This window comes from Neopelma chrysocephalum, unplaced genomic scaffold, assembly GCF_003984885.1.
Source record: "Neopelma chrysocephalum unplaced genomic scaffold, ASM398488v2 Primary Assembly neopelma1_87, whole genome shotgun sequence".
Taxonomy (NCBI): Eukaryota; Metazoa; Chordata; class Aves; order Passeriformes; family Pipridae; genus Neopelma; species Neopelma chrysocephalum.
In genome coordinates this window covers 759,273-772,871 of record NW_020897749.1, presented here as the reverse complement: position 1 = coordinate 772,871, position 13,599 = coordinate 759,273, and the positions used below count along the sequence as shown (strand labels likewise).

At 44.6% G+C, this 13,599-nt stretch overlaps 1 protein-coding gene across 3 annotated transcripts in view; it reads left to right on the top strand.

Moving 5' to 3' along the window:
- Positions 1-12,290, top strand: part of PTGFRN (prostaglandin F2 receptor inhibitor) — a 66,949-nt gene extending 54,659 nt beyond the window's left edge. For all 3 annotated transcript variants that reach the window (XM_027692628.1, XM_027692626.1, XM_027692629.1), the window contains 3 exons: positions 124-231; positions 7,192-7,497; positions 8,751-12,290. In XM_027692628.1, the coding sequence (XP_027548429.1) occupies positions 124-231; positions 7,192-7,497; positions 8,751-8,917 (581 nt within the window). In that variant the 3' untranslated portion in view covers positions 8,918-12,290. The remainder of the gene's footprint in view (positions 1-123; positions 232-7,191; positions 7,498-8,750) is intronic.
- The last annotated feature ends 1,309 nt before the right edge of the window (positions 12,291-13,599 follow it).

Sequence of the window (13,599 nt, the reverse complement as noted above, 5' to 3'; positions counted from 1 at the left end):
AAATGATTGTTTATCCCTCCTTCAGAGCTCTGTCTCCACAAACTAGGAAAGAATACTTCAAAAAACATGCAAGAAAAGTGTTGGACACTGAAGAAAAGCCTAATTGTTATTACTCTTTTCTAGGTCCTGTGTTTAATGTCTCAGTGCATTCTGACAGCCCGACGATCTACCAGGGGGAAGTGGCAGATTTGCTGTGCATTGTCACAATGGAAGGAATGGCACTTGAGCCAGGTATTTCCACAAAATTATTTTACTTGTAACTCACTTGCCTCCACCAGGCAGAGTAGTATCAGCAGTTACAACCCTGTGTCCTTCGAGTGAAGCTGTAGAACTAGATAAATAGAGGAGAGTGTGTTTGCTCTACACAGCTCAATTTAAAACGAGGGGGGGGTTTACCTTCTAAGGGGAGAGGGGGGAAAAGTGTTCTTACTGTTAAATCCCCCTCTGCTGTCCATACCAGCTGAACCCACTGCAGGCAATCTCTGCCTACAACCAGTAGATGGGCCATGAAAACTATTCCTGTTCCCTTTAATTGGAAAGGAGGTCCATTGGCAAAACCATTTAGGAGAAAATGGTCATCTGTAAGCAAATCTTAGTCACCTGACTTCGCACTTCAGAGTGAATTTAAGGCTTAAGGTAAATCTAAAAATTGTAATAATTGACTACTGCAGCCTCAATGCCTTCAGAGTTGAGCATCCTTTTTTCTGTGGAAGAAAGAAATACAGTACCTAGTTCCGTGAAGAAGATAGCAGACACTTTAGAAAGAGATTTTTATGAAAAGCTGAGAAGTTCAGAGGATTGCTCAAAACCTAGCTGCTTGCCAAGCATTGTCTGAGCTGCTTTTCATCAAAATGCTGCGAGAGCAACTCTAGTTCTTATACCCAAAATTTGGGTTTGGAGTGAGTTTAGGGTTTAAGTCCTTATATATACGAATATAAACATCTCTTTAAAATCTACAAATATGTATGTAAACATGAATATATAAGTGTATATACCTAAATGTAAAGGTGTCATGATTCGTGCAAAACTTAAAAGTCTACATGTAAGCCAGTACAAAAGAGGTGCTGTGCAGCAAAAATTACTTCCAATGTAGTAGCTGATGATTTGAAGTACCAGACTTAGTGAAGGCCCATCACTTTGAAATTCCAAGGGGTCTCTTCTACATTAAATCTGAGTGTAGCAGGGAAGCAATTTGCTAGATTGCAGTTGTGTGCTGCCTGTGAAAAAATGATAGAAGTCTGTAGATTGTATTATTGAAATGCCTGGTAGGGAAGAAAAGCTGAGTAAACTTTATTGCTGTCAAAAGAGTCATATCCTGGATACTGGGCACAGAAAGCAGTGTCGTGTGCCTGTACATACACCTCAGTCTGTCCTGCGGTTTCTGCTCAGCAGGAAGCCTCTTCCAAGTTGAGGTGTGCCCCAGCTCTTACAGATATTGTTGCAAGGCAGTACTCAAAGCAGCTGCCTTCCTTTCCAGAGCAATAATTGCTGGCAGGGAGCAGCTGCTGCTTCTGCTGGTGTTTGACAGCTTAAATAATGTTGGGGGTTGCCACGTGAAAGAGGCCTCAGCATCCCTGACTCACTTAAAACTTGAAAACCAGAACACAGGAAGCCCCACCTGAGCATGAGAAAGAATTTCTTTGCTGTGTGGGTGACCGTGCACTGGAGCAGGTTGCCCAGAGATCCTGTGGAGTCTCCTCTGAAGAGATTCAGAAGCCATCTGGACACAATCCTGTGCGATGTGTTCTAGGGGACCCTGCTTGAGCAGGGAGGTTGGACCAGATGACCCCCAGTGGTCCCTTCCAGCCCTACCCATTCAGTGAAAAGAGGCTGCTTAGTAACAGTAGGTCTCTCCTGTTCAGTGCTTTGCTGCACTTGGGTTTGTGATGGTTTTGTTGTGTATTTGGTAGCTTGAGACTGGGAGGAGCACTGACAATATAAGGGTATTAAAGGGATTGAAGTAAAAAAGTGTTGTCTTCAAGGAGCAGCTCATCAGCACAGTTGAGTTCTAATTTGGCAACTTCATAAGGGTTCATGGACGTCTGTTGAATTGACGGAGGATGCCTGGAGTTGAAAATACTGCTGTTTCCAGCAGTCATGAGCAGCCAGAGCAGAGTTTTAAATGTCAGCACTGTAATCTGTTCCATAGCTGGGTTATGTCATCTTGGATGCGACAGTTCTCTGCCTCTGTGCTTGGGGGTTTTTTTGCCTTTTGGTTTTTTTTGTTTGTTTGGTTTGGTTTTGTTTTTTCTTCTAGAGTCTGTAATGAGGCACAGACAATAAATACTCCTAGAAGGGGGTAAAGTGTGTCACTGTGGCAGGTTTTGAGGGAACTTTTCAGTCCATGCTCTGAGCTTCTGGTTGCTGGATGAGCAGGATTTGGAACCTAACCAGTCCTATGTGGAGAAATGCAGTCTGGGCCCTTCGTATGGGCCTGAGAAGCTGGTCCATTTTCAGTCCTTGCTGGTCCTCTGGATGAGACCAGCAGAAGAGCTGCAGGGAACAGCTGGAATTTAATTAACAGCTGCAGGGTGTCCAGACTTCCCTTGTCAGTCTGCCTTTTTGGCCTGGGGAGATGGAGGGGACTACAGCAGTGGGCTAATGGAGCAGGTTAGGTAAAAGGCCTTAAGGGCAATGGTAGCAAACAGATGTAGTTCCTCACTAGTAACCTTATTCCCCCATATCCCATCTCTGATCTGTCTCTATGCTGAGTCAGATGAATTTAATTCACAACTGGAATGGAGAACTTGTTTTTTAAATTAGTGCCAAACGTTAGACAGACCGTGGAAGTAACAGGGCTGTCTCATCCCACTGGAGAAATAAGGCATGCTGTCAGGGAAAGCCTACACCTCATAATCAGATAAACATGGCAAGAGTTGCCAGCATCTTCTGGAAGAAAACAGATGACTGCAGTACAGCCATGGTCTTTCCATTTGGGAACGTGATGAGAAAGAAGAGCAGAGCAAATGCATTTGACTTTCTTTAGAGGGGCATGATGGCCTTTCAAAGGCCATCTGCTCTTCTGGGGTCAGGCCTGTATTTTGGGCTCTCTTGTGAGCAGAGAAGGACCAGGGAGTTTCATAGGATGTCTTGCTAAATGCCCCTCCAAAACACTTTGAACACATTTGGCATGCCAGACAGCTCTGCTCTTGTACACACAGTTACTCAACTATGCAAGCATTAGTTGAGGATTAGTTATGTATGCTTCCTGTAATAAGTTGAGGTGTCAGGTGCCACCTCTTCTCTCTTTGTATGCGCAATCAGAAAACTAAAGTACTTCCAAGGAGCTGAGGAAAAGTTAAATGGCCAATTATCTTTGTCAGTGCCATTTTTTACAGTTAGATCCATCCATTTTTTTTCTAGAGGCATCATTTATGGATTGAACCCTTGTCTGGTGGAGGCAACTCACAATACTTTCAGTGTCTGTGTGTACCCACCCTGTGGGAAATTTTCAAAAGGGTAGGAAAGGTTTTGGCGTGACTGCTACATGCTTTAATTTCCTCTGCTTCTTTGAGACCCTGCTGAAATGGAGTGTGTATTACTAAGCTCAGTACATGGCAGCAACTGCTCCATCTAAAGAAGTGCTCCTTTGGCTTGGCAGCTGGGGTTGGTGTTTTGAATTGATATGAGGGGAGTATATGTGTGTCAGGGGGGAATAGTAGTTCTTCTGTGCCCTGAAGATATAAAAGCTGCTTCAGATATTTCTGTTGAATACACATTTTCACAAATGATCTCTCTAGACTTCCCAGATCACCCATTCTTGGGCTGTGTGCTTAGGGATTTAAAAGTATTACTTACTGTGACTGAAAGGAGATGTTTTTTTTTATCTGCTCCAGACAGACTCAGTGGGCACTCTGGAGAATTTAACAAAACCAGCTTGTTTACCTCTTATATAGCTTGAAGTGGTTTGCTCAGCTCTCTAGGAAGCCCTATTCAACCTCATTTAAATGTAGTAAACAAAAAGGGTCTCAAAATTGTGATTCATTACTGTAACAGGATACTGAGAGAGCTCCATTCTAAGCAGTGGAAGTGTATGGTTCCTAAGAGCTGGTCTAGAAATAGGATTCCCTTTTTTGAGGAGTGATTGGCCAGGGAAGCAGCTAAGACCCAGACAGCTTAGTCCTGTGTGTCAAATCGAAATGTGCATAAAGATGTGCTTTACATGTTGATGATCCTCGCCGACTGAGGCGGGGAGGAAGCACAGCACCGCCGTTACTCTGCTCACAGGGCTCTGAAGCATCCAGCTCCCAGGGCCTTGTGTTCCTTTAGGAAAGCATCTCCATTGCATGCCCTGGTGGCTCTGAGGTCCTTGGTGGCCTTCTGGGCTTGGCACTGGGATGTTTTGCTTTACTGTGGGGCGTCTTGTCGAGGTGTCCCAGGCTACTTATTGTGTGGTACAGAAAGAACCAGGGAAAGAAACCTTTAAGTGTGTGTGTGGTGTTTGAAGTTGAGTTTTTGTAGATTTGGGACAAAGATTGTGAGTGTGACTTCTCAACATTGATGCAAGGTGTGTGTGCAATGATACAGATGCTTTTGGGAAGCCTAGAGTGTGACCTGTTTTGTGTCAGTAAACCTACATACTTATTCGCGCTTGGGAGCTGTTAGGCATGTTCACCTCTGATATTTAGAGAGACCTGATTTATATCCTGGCTTTGCTAAATTTTCCTATGTTTTTATTGCATGAAACCCAGAGATATATAGAAATGAATCATATGACTTTGCTGTATTAAGCTATTTCAAGGAGGATAGTGACAGAGGACTTGGAGCCAAATCCTCCCTCTGACTGTCTGTAGTGAGTCACTAATTGCTCACTGTGTATACTGACTAATAAAATATGTTGGCATAATACTGTTATCCCATGTTGTAATTACAGAAGATAGATCCAGCTATTCCAAAATGACAGCACTCATCCTTGTATGTGGAGGGAAGGGAACCTCAAATTGTCTGGGATGCAAAAGAAGGAATTCTTCGAAGTTGCCTGGGAATCTGAAGGCTAAATTATTATCCTCTTTTAATATCTAAATTTATTGCTTAAACCTCTTTTAGCAAGTTTAATGGTGTGTTCAGTGTAATTTGACTTGGCCTGAAAAGTGTCCATATGCTCCTACAGTACCTGGAAACCCAAGAGCTAATGGCAGTGCTGATCTTTGGAAGGAATTGGTCATTCCCAACGTGATTGCCTGTGGACCGGTGCTGTTACCGTATTTGGCATAAACAGACAGCAGAGATGAAGAGTGGTTTCTATAAACAGAGCTCTCTCCCCAGCAGAGGCCCTGTTTCCCACAGACAGTTGGATGAGTGCACAAAGCAGAGGTCAAGGTTTGATCTTGTTGACTGAGTGTGTTTATGATAATTTTTATTAACTTTGGTTTCAAGGGAAGTGCTTCGAGTGCTTTGCCAAGTAACTAATAGTAGTACTTGTAGTATGACAGGCAAGAGCGATTGCTGTGAGGGCTGCTGGTCCATGTGACCTGTGCTGAACCCCATGTGGGACTGGGACACCTACTCCTGCTGTAGGGCTGCAAAACAGGCCATGTGCCATCACCCAGAGCACCCGCTCGTGGCAGGCAGGGCAGGAAGCTGGCTGGGCTCCCAAAACAGTTTGGCCAGACAGTGTCTCTGGTAGTAACATCTGCTTTCTCATATTTTTGTTTTGTTTCTGAAGATGTGGTGTGTAAAGCCAGTGTACCTTAGGAGGGAGTTAATTATATCCCAAACACTGGGTAGTTTTTCTTGTCTGCAGTAAGGAGGAATGTTCTACGTGGCCAACTGATGCTGTACTTTAAGTAACAGAGCTGAGGACATCCCTTTACTTCACTTTGAAATATTAAGGTTCCCTTTGTTGCTGAAGTGTTAGCTTGCCTGATAGAGATGTAAAAGTTGTCTTCACTTAGATCTGTAAACAATTTGAGTACAACAGTAGGCTTAGGCTTCAATTTTTCCATTAGCATGGAGATCAAATGTGAAAGTTTAGAGAAGAGCAAACTCAGACAGAAGATCAGTTTTAAATTCAGGTTGCTAATACTGTGTTTTTCAGAGATCTCAATAGTAGAAAATGGAGGTTTGATGTATTGCCAGAAATCACGGGGACTGCCTTAGGTGTGTGCAGAGGTTAAGTAAGCCCTGTGCACACATTGTACCAGTACCCAAAACTCAGGACAGAAATAGTAACCTCTGTTTCCAGTTTGGGCCCATCAGTTTGCTAATGTGCCAGGAAGGAAGACCTGCTGAGGAAACAAGTGAGCAGGCTTTCCTGTCTGTGCTGCAGGTCATGCCAGGTTTCAGGCTCTGACAGGTGTTGCTGGGCTCATGTTAGCAAAGAATAGCAGTGATTTTTAAAGCAGATACTTAGCTACATCAACCTAATAGGGTTAAGACTGATCTGCTAATAAGATCAATAGGACCTTGCATGAACATAGTGAGCTAGATGTGCTGATGGACTCTGACTACCTGTCAGACACGTTAAAAGTGGAAGGTGATGCAAATGTGTTTTATAGACTGTGTCCTTGGGTGGTAAAACTTGTACAAGGCATGATGTCTGATGGGTCACAGTAACCCACAGCCCTGGGAAAAAAATGTATGAAAGCATCACGGTCAGGCTCTGCTCCTGAATGCTTTGTACTCGTGTAGGTAATTTTTTGTGTTCTATGCAGAATCTTGTGTGTTCATTTAGGCAAACTGTAGATGTAAGGAAGGGGTCTTCAGGAAAGAGCCTTCTGATTTTGTGGTTGTGTAGGCCCTGCATGAAGACAGTGATTACAAATCACTCTCTGCTAGCAAATACCTTGTGCTTCCACTCCCTTTTCACTGTAGGTTCAGCATAATTATAGAACTTCTTATGATACTAACCCTGCTTGGTAAAAACTTAGATCAGAGTTAAATAGAAATTTTAGAATAGCAGGCAGAAAAGCAAGAAATCTCCTCTTTGTCATCCCTGTAGTAAGTCAGTCTTTCTGTGCAACTCCATTCTTCCTGTCAGTGCATTTCTTTGCAGTTCATTGCTTGAATCCTCCTAGAAAGGGCATGTTAAGGGGACTCTTTTTTTCGATCTTTTCTTTTTTTTTTCCTCTGCTGTCAGACCAGTGCTGGCTGTTCTGCTTACAGATTTAACTTTTCTGCTGAGAAGTGGCACTATGAGTACTTCTCAGAGCTCACCAACGTGTTTAAATTCTTCTTTGTCCACCAACGCAGATGATATGTCCTTTGATGTCTCCTGGTTTGCCGTGCGCTCCTTCGCCTTGGACAGAGAGCCCATCTTGCTGGCCTCGCTGGACCGGAGGGGGATCGTGACGCAGAGCAGGAGGAATGGGAGCAGTGACATCAGCCTGGAGAGAATCAGCCCGCTGGAATTCCGGCTCCGTGTGCATGGCTGTGAGGACCATGACTTTGGGAACCACTACTGCGTAGTGACCCCGTGGGTGAGATCTGCCACGGGCGCGTGGCAGCGGGAACCCGACATCAGAGCCAAGCCCATCTTCCTGTCTGTGAAAATGGATGGTAAGAGATCGCAACGTGTGCTACTCAATTTGTTTTTAACACCTTGTTTTGTCTCTCTCTGTGGCAAATACTCCCCATAACTACTTTTAAAGGTGCCTCTGGTAATCTTATTAGATTTTGTTGTCCTTTTTCTGTCGTTTGCAATTTCTGATTCGAGGTTTTTCAGAGTAGAAAAATCTGTTCTGCCTGAACAGACGATAGTCCTAAGACTGGAGTGTTTTCTTCCCTGATCATCTCTTGGTGATGTTTTTTGCATAGCTGAGGCGTCTTTCAGTCAAGGGCATAGTATTCTCTCCAAATGTTAACCCTTCTGCTGCCTGCTGGAGGAAGCCTGGGTTTGCAGATGGGGCGTGATGAATTAGTCACATCGTGGTTGCTGTCAAAGCTGAGAACAGAAAGTCAGAACTCTGACTCCTTCTTCCCTCTCCTAACGACAAGACGTTGCTCCCTGCACTTTATGCCTTGTCTGCTTTTCAACCTGAGTTGCAAGTGTTGCTAGACTTCATGAGAAGGAAGTTGCATGCTGGATGCTGCATTCAGCACATAGCTCAGGAGGGAAATGAATGCAGGAGGGGTTTTGAACCAGATGCTTTCTTCTCGATATTTCCAGGAGAGGTCATTTTTGGAAGTTCCACATACTTAAAATGAACAAGGAGCTTTTGTTCTCCCTGCTGTGCAGATAACTTTTGTAACTGTATATTCCAAACTCCTTACAGTTCTTACTGTCTTTTAACTGAGCAGTAGGTATTTCTAAATCAAATTTTTTGTTTAGGCACCAGCTTTGAAGGTTGATTACACAGGGTAAGTAAATAGTAATTCTAATCATTCAAAGTGTAAAGGAGTCCACTCCTTGCTTTATGGAAACATATTACAAAGAATGCAGTCACACTCTGCCTGTGATGGGGAAACAAGCCAATGCTTTTGTTTGGAGAAGTGGGTAACAGGATACCTCTTGGAATGATCTCTACTTTGCTATCTCACTCCAAGGCTCCTTTGGTGCTTCCAGCCTCTCTGAGGCTTTGAAACGGTAGAGGAAGAATTAGGTGAAGAGGAAGGGAGGCCAGTAAGGGACTAATTTTTCAAACCTGGGAAGATCGAAGTCAAGAAGGAAAATTAGTGCCATTTTCTTCTGAAATAATTAATCTGCCCCTGACTGAATAATGTGTGATTTTTCTCCTTTTTCATGCAAGAATAAATGAAGGGGATCTCTGAATTTCTCGGTGATATCTAACGACTTTGCCTTCCTTTTTCAGTTCTGAATGCTTTCAAGTATCCCCTGTTGATTGGCATCGGTCTGGCCACTGTCATTGGACTCTTATCCTGCCTTATTGGCTACTGCAGCTCCCGTTGGTGCTGCAAGAAGGAAGTGCAGGAAACGCGGCGAGAGCGTCGTCGGCTAATGTCGATGGAGATGGACTGAGCGTGGGAGCAGGACACACTTGCATTTCGGGAGAGACTCACAGGGCTCTTGGATTGTGTTGAGACACTTGCTCGCAGGCCCAGACAAGACAGTGCATTTGCCCTGGTTTCAGCCTGGACCTCAAGCTTCTCCTTGTTACACATCATGTCCTGAGAACAATCAGGCCATATTTAGCAACTTGGGAGTTCTCCTTTTCCAGCAGCACTTTCTGCATAGGGATCATGTCCTTCTAATGTGCAAACTGTTGAGCCTTCTTTCAGCAGGGCCCTGTGACAAAATTCATTAAGGTTTTGTTTGTTTGTTCGTTGGTTTTATGCCCCCCCTCTTGGTTTTGGAAACATGTTCCTTTATGAAAGCATGGTGGGCAGGATGATGAATGGGAAGGAGGCTGGCGTTAGACTTTCATTGTATGAAGTGATCTACTTTTCCCCTCTATCCCCATCACAACATCCTGTTCCCTTTCTCTGTCCACCTTGGTATCTCACAGGCTTCTCTGTGCTGGGTTGAAGGCTCGAGAAGATTCCTGTGCTGGAACCATCATGAGGCTGTTTTGGCAAAGAATTGGTTTATGGTTGTCAGCTGCCTTCTCTTCCCTGGCTTTCCAAGAGGTTTCAGTTAACCCTGAAACATAGCTTGCCTGGTGGAGGTCTTAGAGGCATTTTTAAAAATCTCTTATTTTCAGTGCTCAAAGTTCTTAGCTGTGGTGAATAGGGACTAACTTGGCAATCCTGAAGAGTCAATCCTCAGACAAGCATTTGATGGATGTCTGCCTGTGGCCACCTTCTCCCCCACCCTTCCACCTTCTCTTCTGCCCACTACAGCTGCTCACATTGTGCCTGAGACCCTGTTCTGCTTGTGGCAGGGGGGCACATGGTATCCAGGGACAAGGCTCAGCCTTCTGCTGGCCTCAGCAGAGAGGTGAGAGACCTTGGCCCACTGGTGATGGTATGACTTGGGAATAATATAAGAGATAGATGTTTGTCTGCAGTTGGCCAACTGGTCATGTTTAGAGAAGATTTGTAAACTATGTATTACCAAATGCACAGACCAGACCCCAGTGCTGCTTCTGCCAGTCCCTCAATGGTAACCCTTGAATCTTGTGAGAACAGTCAGATCTGCAGTAGCTGCAGTGCAGCTCAGGGTGGGAATTAGGAGCAAACCCAAGAGGGCAGCAAGAATCCTTCAGGTTTCAACAGTCCTGGCCTTGAGCATGGGCCTGCAGCAGGGCTTTCCCCACGGGATTGAGACCTATTCCTCGGTGCTACAGTGCAGAAGTCCTGCTTTGGTCTTCCACATATACTGGCCTGGCTCCTGAGTGGGAGCAATATCTTTTCCAGGCAGTTCTGTCTTCCCAGCACAGCTGGTGTTTTAAGCAATAAAGGTCAGAATAAAGATACTGTGTATAAACAAACGAGGAAGTAGGAATGCTCCACAACCTGCTGTCACAGCCAGGGTTTGGCTTGCATCGAGAAGGGTGAGAGATGCAGAGTTGAGGCCAGGGCTCAATCCTTTCCAGATTTTTTTGAGATAAGAGATGCTAAAGAAGAGCATCCATGGAAGGCAGTGGCTGTGGTGTGCTGTTGCCAGTCTAGACATTAGTGCTGTACTACTAGACACTCTGCTTCACTAATAACTCATCCCACTGCATATTCCAGGGGAGCTGCAGGTCTAGTATCTGGGCTGTGAAGGTTTTTTGTGGTAAGTTTTCTTTGTGTGTTTTCTTTCCCTTGTCTAGCACTGTGACCTTTGTTCTGAGGCTGACGTGAGGGTGTTTTCCAGAAGGCTGTTCTGCATCCAGCATGTGAACACACATGCAGCCCCATATGTATGCATAGAGTATTCACAGAGGTGTCCAGTGATTTTTTGGAAGCTGAATGTGAAACGTTTTCAAAATGGACTTGATTTGCAGAGCTGAGGCTTGCAACTTGTTATTTGACTCTTCAAGACTTTTCATGTAGCATTCCAAAACTGGGATATGCAAAACCTGTGAACCTCTGAAAGACTTTGGCCTGAACGTTCATAGCAACTTTTTCTTTCTGGCCTGATGTTTTTCTTTCTGGAAGAGCTTTGAAAAGGGGCAATGTTTCAGGCAGACGTAGCTGCCTTTCCTGAAGAACAGGGCAGAAGTACTCTCAAGCTTCCACTGTGAAAGCCCAGAAATCTGTAGCAGTGCTTTAAAAAGGGAGTTCAGGAAAGGATTCGCTCAGATATTATGTTGACACCAAGAATTTTCCTTCCTCTCCTGTTTGTCTGCTGTAGTAAAATCTTGTTTTTCCCTTGGATCTTATGCAACACCATTCTGATGTTTGGGATGCTGGCTGATCCAGCAGCTTCTTTCCTGCATTAACATCTGCTTTCTTCACAGAAGGCCTGTGGCATTGGGGCATCTGGGGAGGGGTGGTAGTGGTGGTGGTGAAGTTCCAAGCACAGCATCAGTCACTTTTTATCCTGACAGACTGACTCCTTGTCTATATGCTCTTGGTTAGGGAGAGAGGTTCATGACCGCAATGCAATAATTAGGGAACAGATGAGCAGGGAACAACCAACTCTTCCCAAACACACAACATAGCACACTTCCTCCCTGCTGGAAAAAACTCAGGGTTATTTTGGTCAGGGCTCCCTGCTTCTCTAGTGAAAGGTCCCCATGTCCTTATGCTGACCTTCCTTCATGGCCTGTAACAAACCATCTTTGTCACTCCAAGTAAAGGAAGTTTGCCACTAACTTCTGTTGCTGACAGCCCCTTGGAAGGCAATGCTGCATCCTGTTCCACCCTGTATTTGCTGTAGTTGGGAGGCTAGAAGCTGAGGGGCTACATCTAGCCCCCAGGTTTCCTTCTACTTGTGCCAATTTTGTATTTTCCCCTTTTTTAAAAATAGAGCATGAATCTTCTCTCTAATGAAAAAAATCTAGGCCACTTTTCATGTTTTTTATTATTATTATTATTATTATTTCCTGTGTGACCAGGGTTTGTGTGAGTGGAGGTGTGTGTGCATCTGGTTGTGTATTAAACCTGCAGAGTATCAGAAGAATAAGCTGCCTGAGGTGCAGTACAAGCATCCATATCCTCCCTGCTGCAACCTGTGGTATTGTCAAAGTATCCTAAGGGCTCACATTGATCTTCCTCTGTTTGCATTGCCACATCTCCTGGTTAAGCTGGTAAATTCCTCCAGGCACTTGGAATTTCAATCCAGGACAACCTCGAACATCATAAAGCAGAAGGACAAGATATTTTCTTTCTTTTGTTTTAATTTCAAAGTTACAAAATAAAGTTTTGGGCACAATTCTGGAATGCAGGTACTGAATAGTTTTAACAATGCTGTGTAAAATGTTTCTTTTTATGTTTAAAATAAAGAGCGAGCCTTTTTGATTATGTCTGTGCTGTGGGTCTGGATGTTTGAGCTATGGGCAAGTTCTTTCCCTGTACCTTGCATGTGTGCAGCCACTATTGTTGAAGGTATAAAATGTAAACCTTGCAGTCCTGATTCCAGCACTGTTTACCCTGTAAAATAAGCATGAGCCCTATTTCACAGTAAGTTTTAAATATTTGCCTACACTTCTGCGATGAATTGGGAAGCAGAATTGTTTTCTGAGTCTATTGTGTTTCTTCCCCACTGTAAGTCAACCTTTTTGTTGGAAGAGTTTTCTTTTGATTAGCTAGGGCCAGGAGTCGCAGTTGGGAGTGTTATGTTTAATATCTGCTGTAAAACCTGGGCATTAGATGTTGAGTCTTCGTTGAAACCCTTCGTGTGGCTTCTTGTTTCCAAGGTACCAGGAGCAAAATCAATAGTGTTGGAAGTAAATTTCCTGCTTGCTTTGCCAATGGCTGAATTTAGGATTTTTTTTATTTTTTTTTTTTTAAACCCCCAGCAACCATGCAAGGACACCGTGATCATACAGCAAGGAGGTGACTTGGTGTCATGGTTTAACCCCGGCTGGCAGTCAAGCCCCAGGCAGCCCCTCGCTCGCTCCCCCAACTGCAGGATCAGGGAGAGAATTGGAAAGGTGGAAGTGAAAATACGCGTGTGATGAGGTAAAGGCAGCTTAACAGGGAAAGCACAAGCCATGCACTCAAGCAAAGCAAAGCAAGGAATTCATAAACTGCTTCCCATGGGCTGGCAGGTGTTCAGCCATCCCCAGGAGAGCAGGGATCCGTCACGCGTAACGGTGACTTGGGAAGACAAATGCCATTGCTCTGAATGTTCCCCCCTTCATCCTTCTTCCCCCAGCTTTATATGCTGAGCATGATGCCATCTGGTATAGGATATCCCTGGGGTCGGTTGGAGTCACCTATCCTGGCTGTGTCCCCCCCCCCCAACTCCTTGTGCCCCCCTCGCCCACTCACTGGTGAGCTGGGGTGAGAGGCATAAAAGGCATTGGCTCTGTGTAAGCCCTGCTCAGCAGTAAGATAAACACCCCTGCACTATCAGCACTGTTTTCAGCACAAATCTAAAACACAGCCCCACACTAGCTACTGTGAAGAAAATTAACTTTATTCCATCCCAAACCAGCACACTTGCTTTCTAACATGAAGTTGTTTGAGGCAGAAGTGTTTTTGGGAGGCCAAGCCAGGCTTTGGCAAGGTGAGTTTGTGTTCAAAGTGGTGCATGCTCTGTCTGAAATGGCAGTGGTGCAGGCTGGTTGGCAGCAAAGTGTGTACCTTTGGCTTCCTTCTAGATGGTGG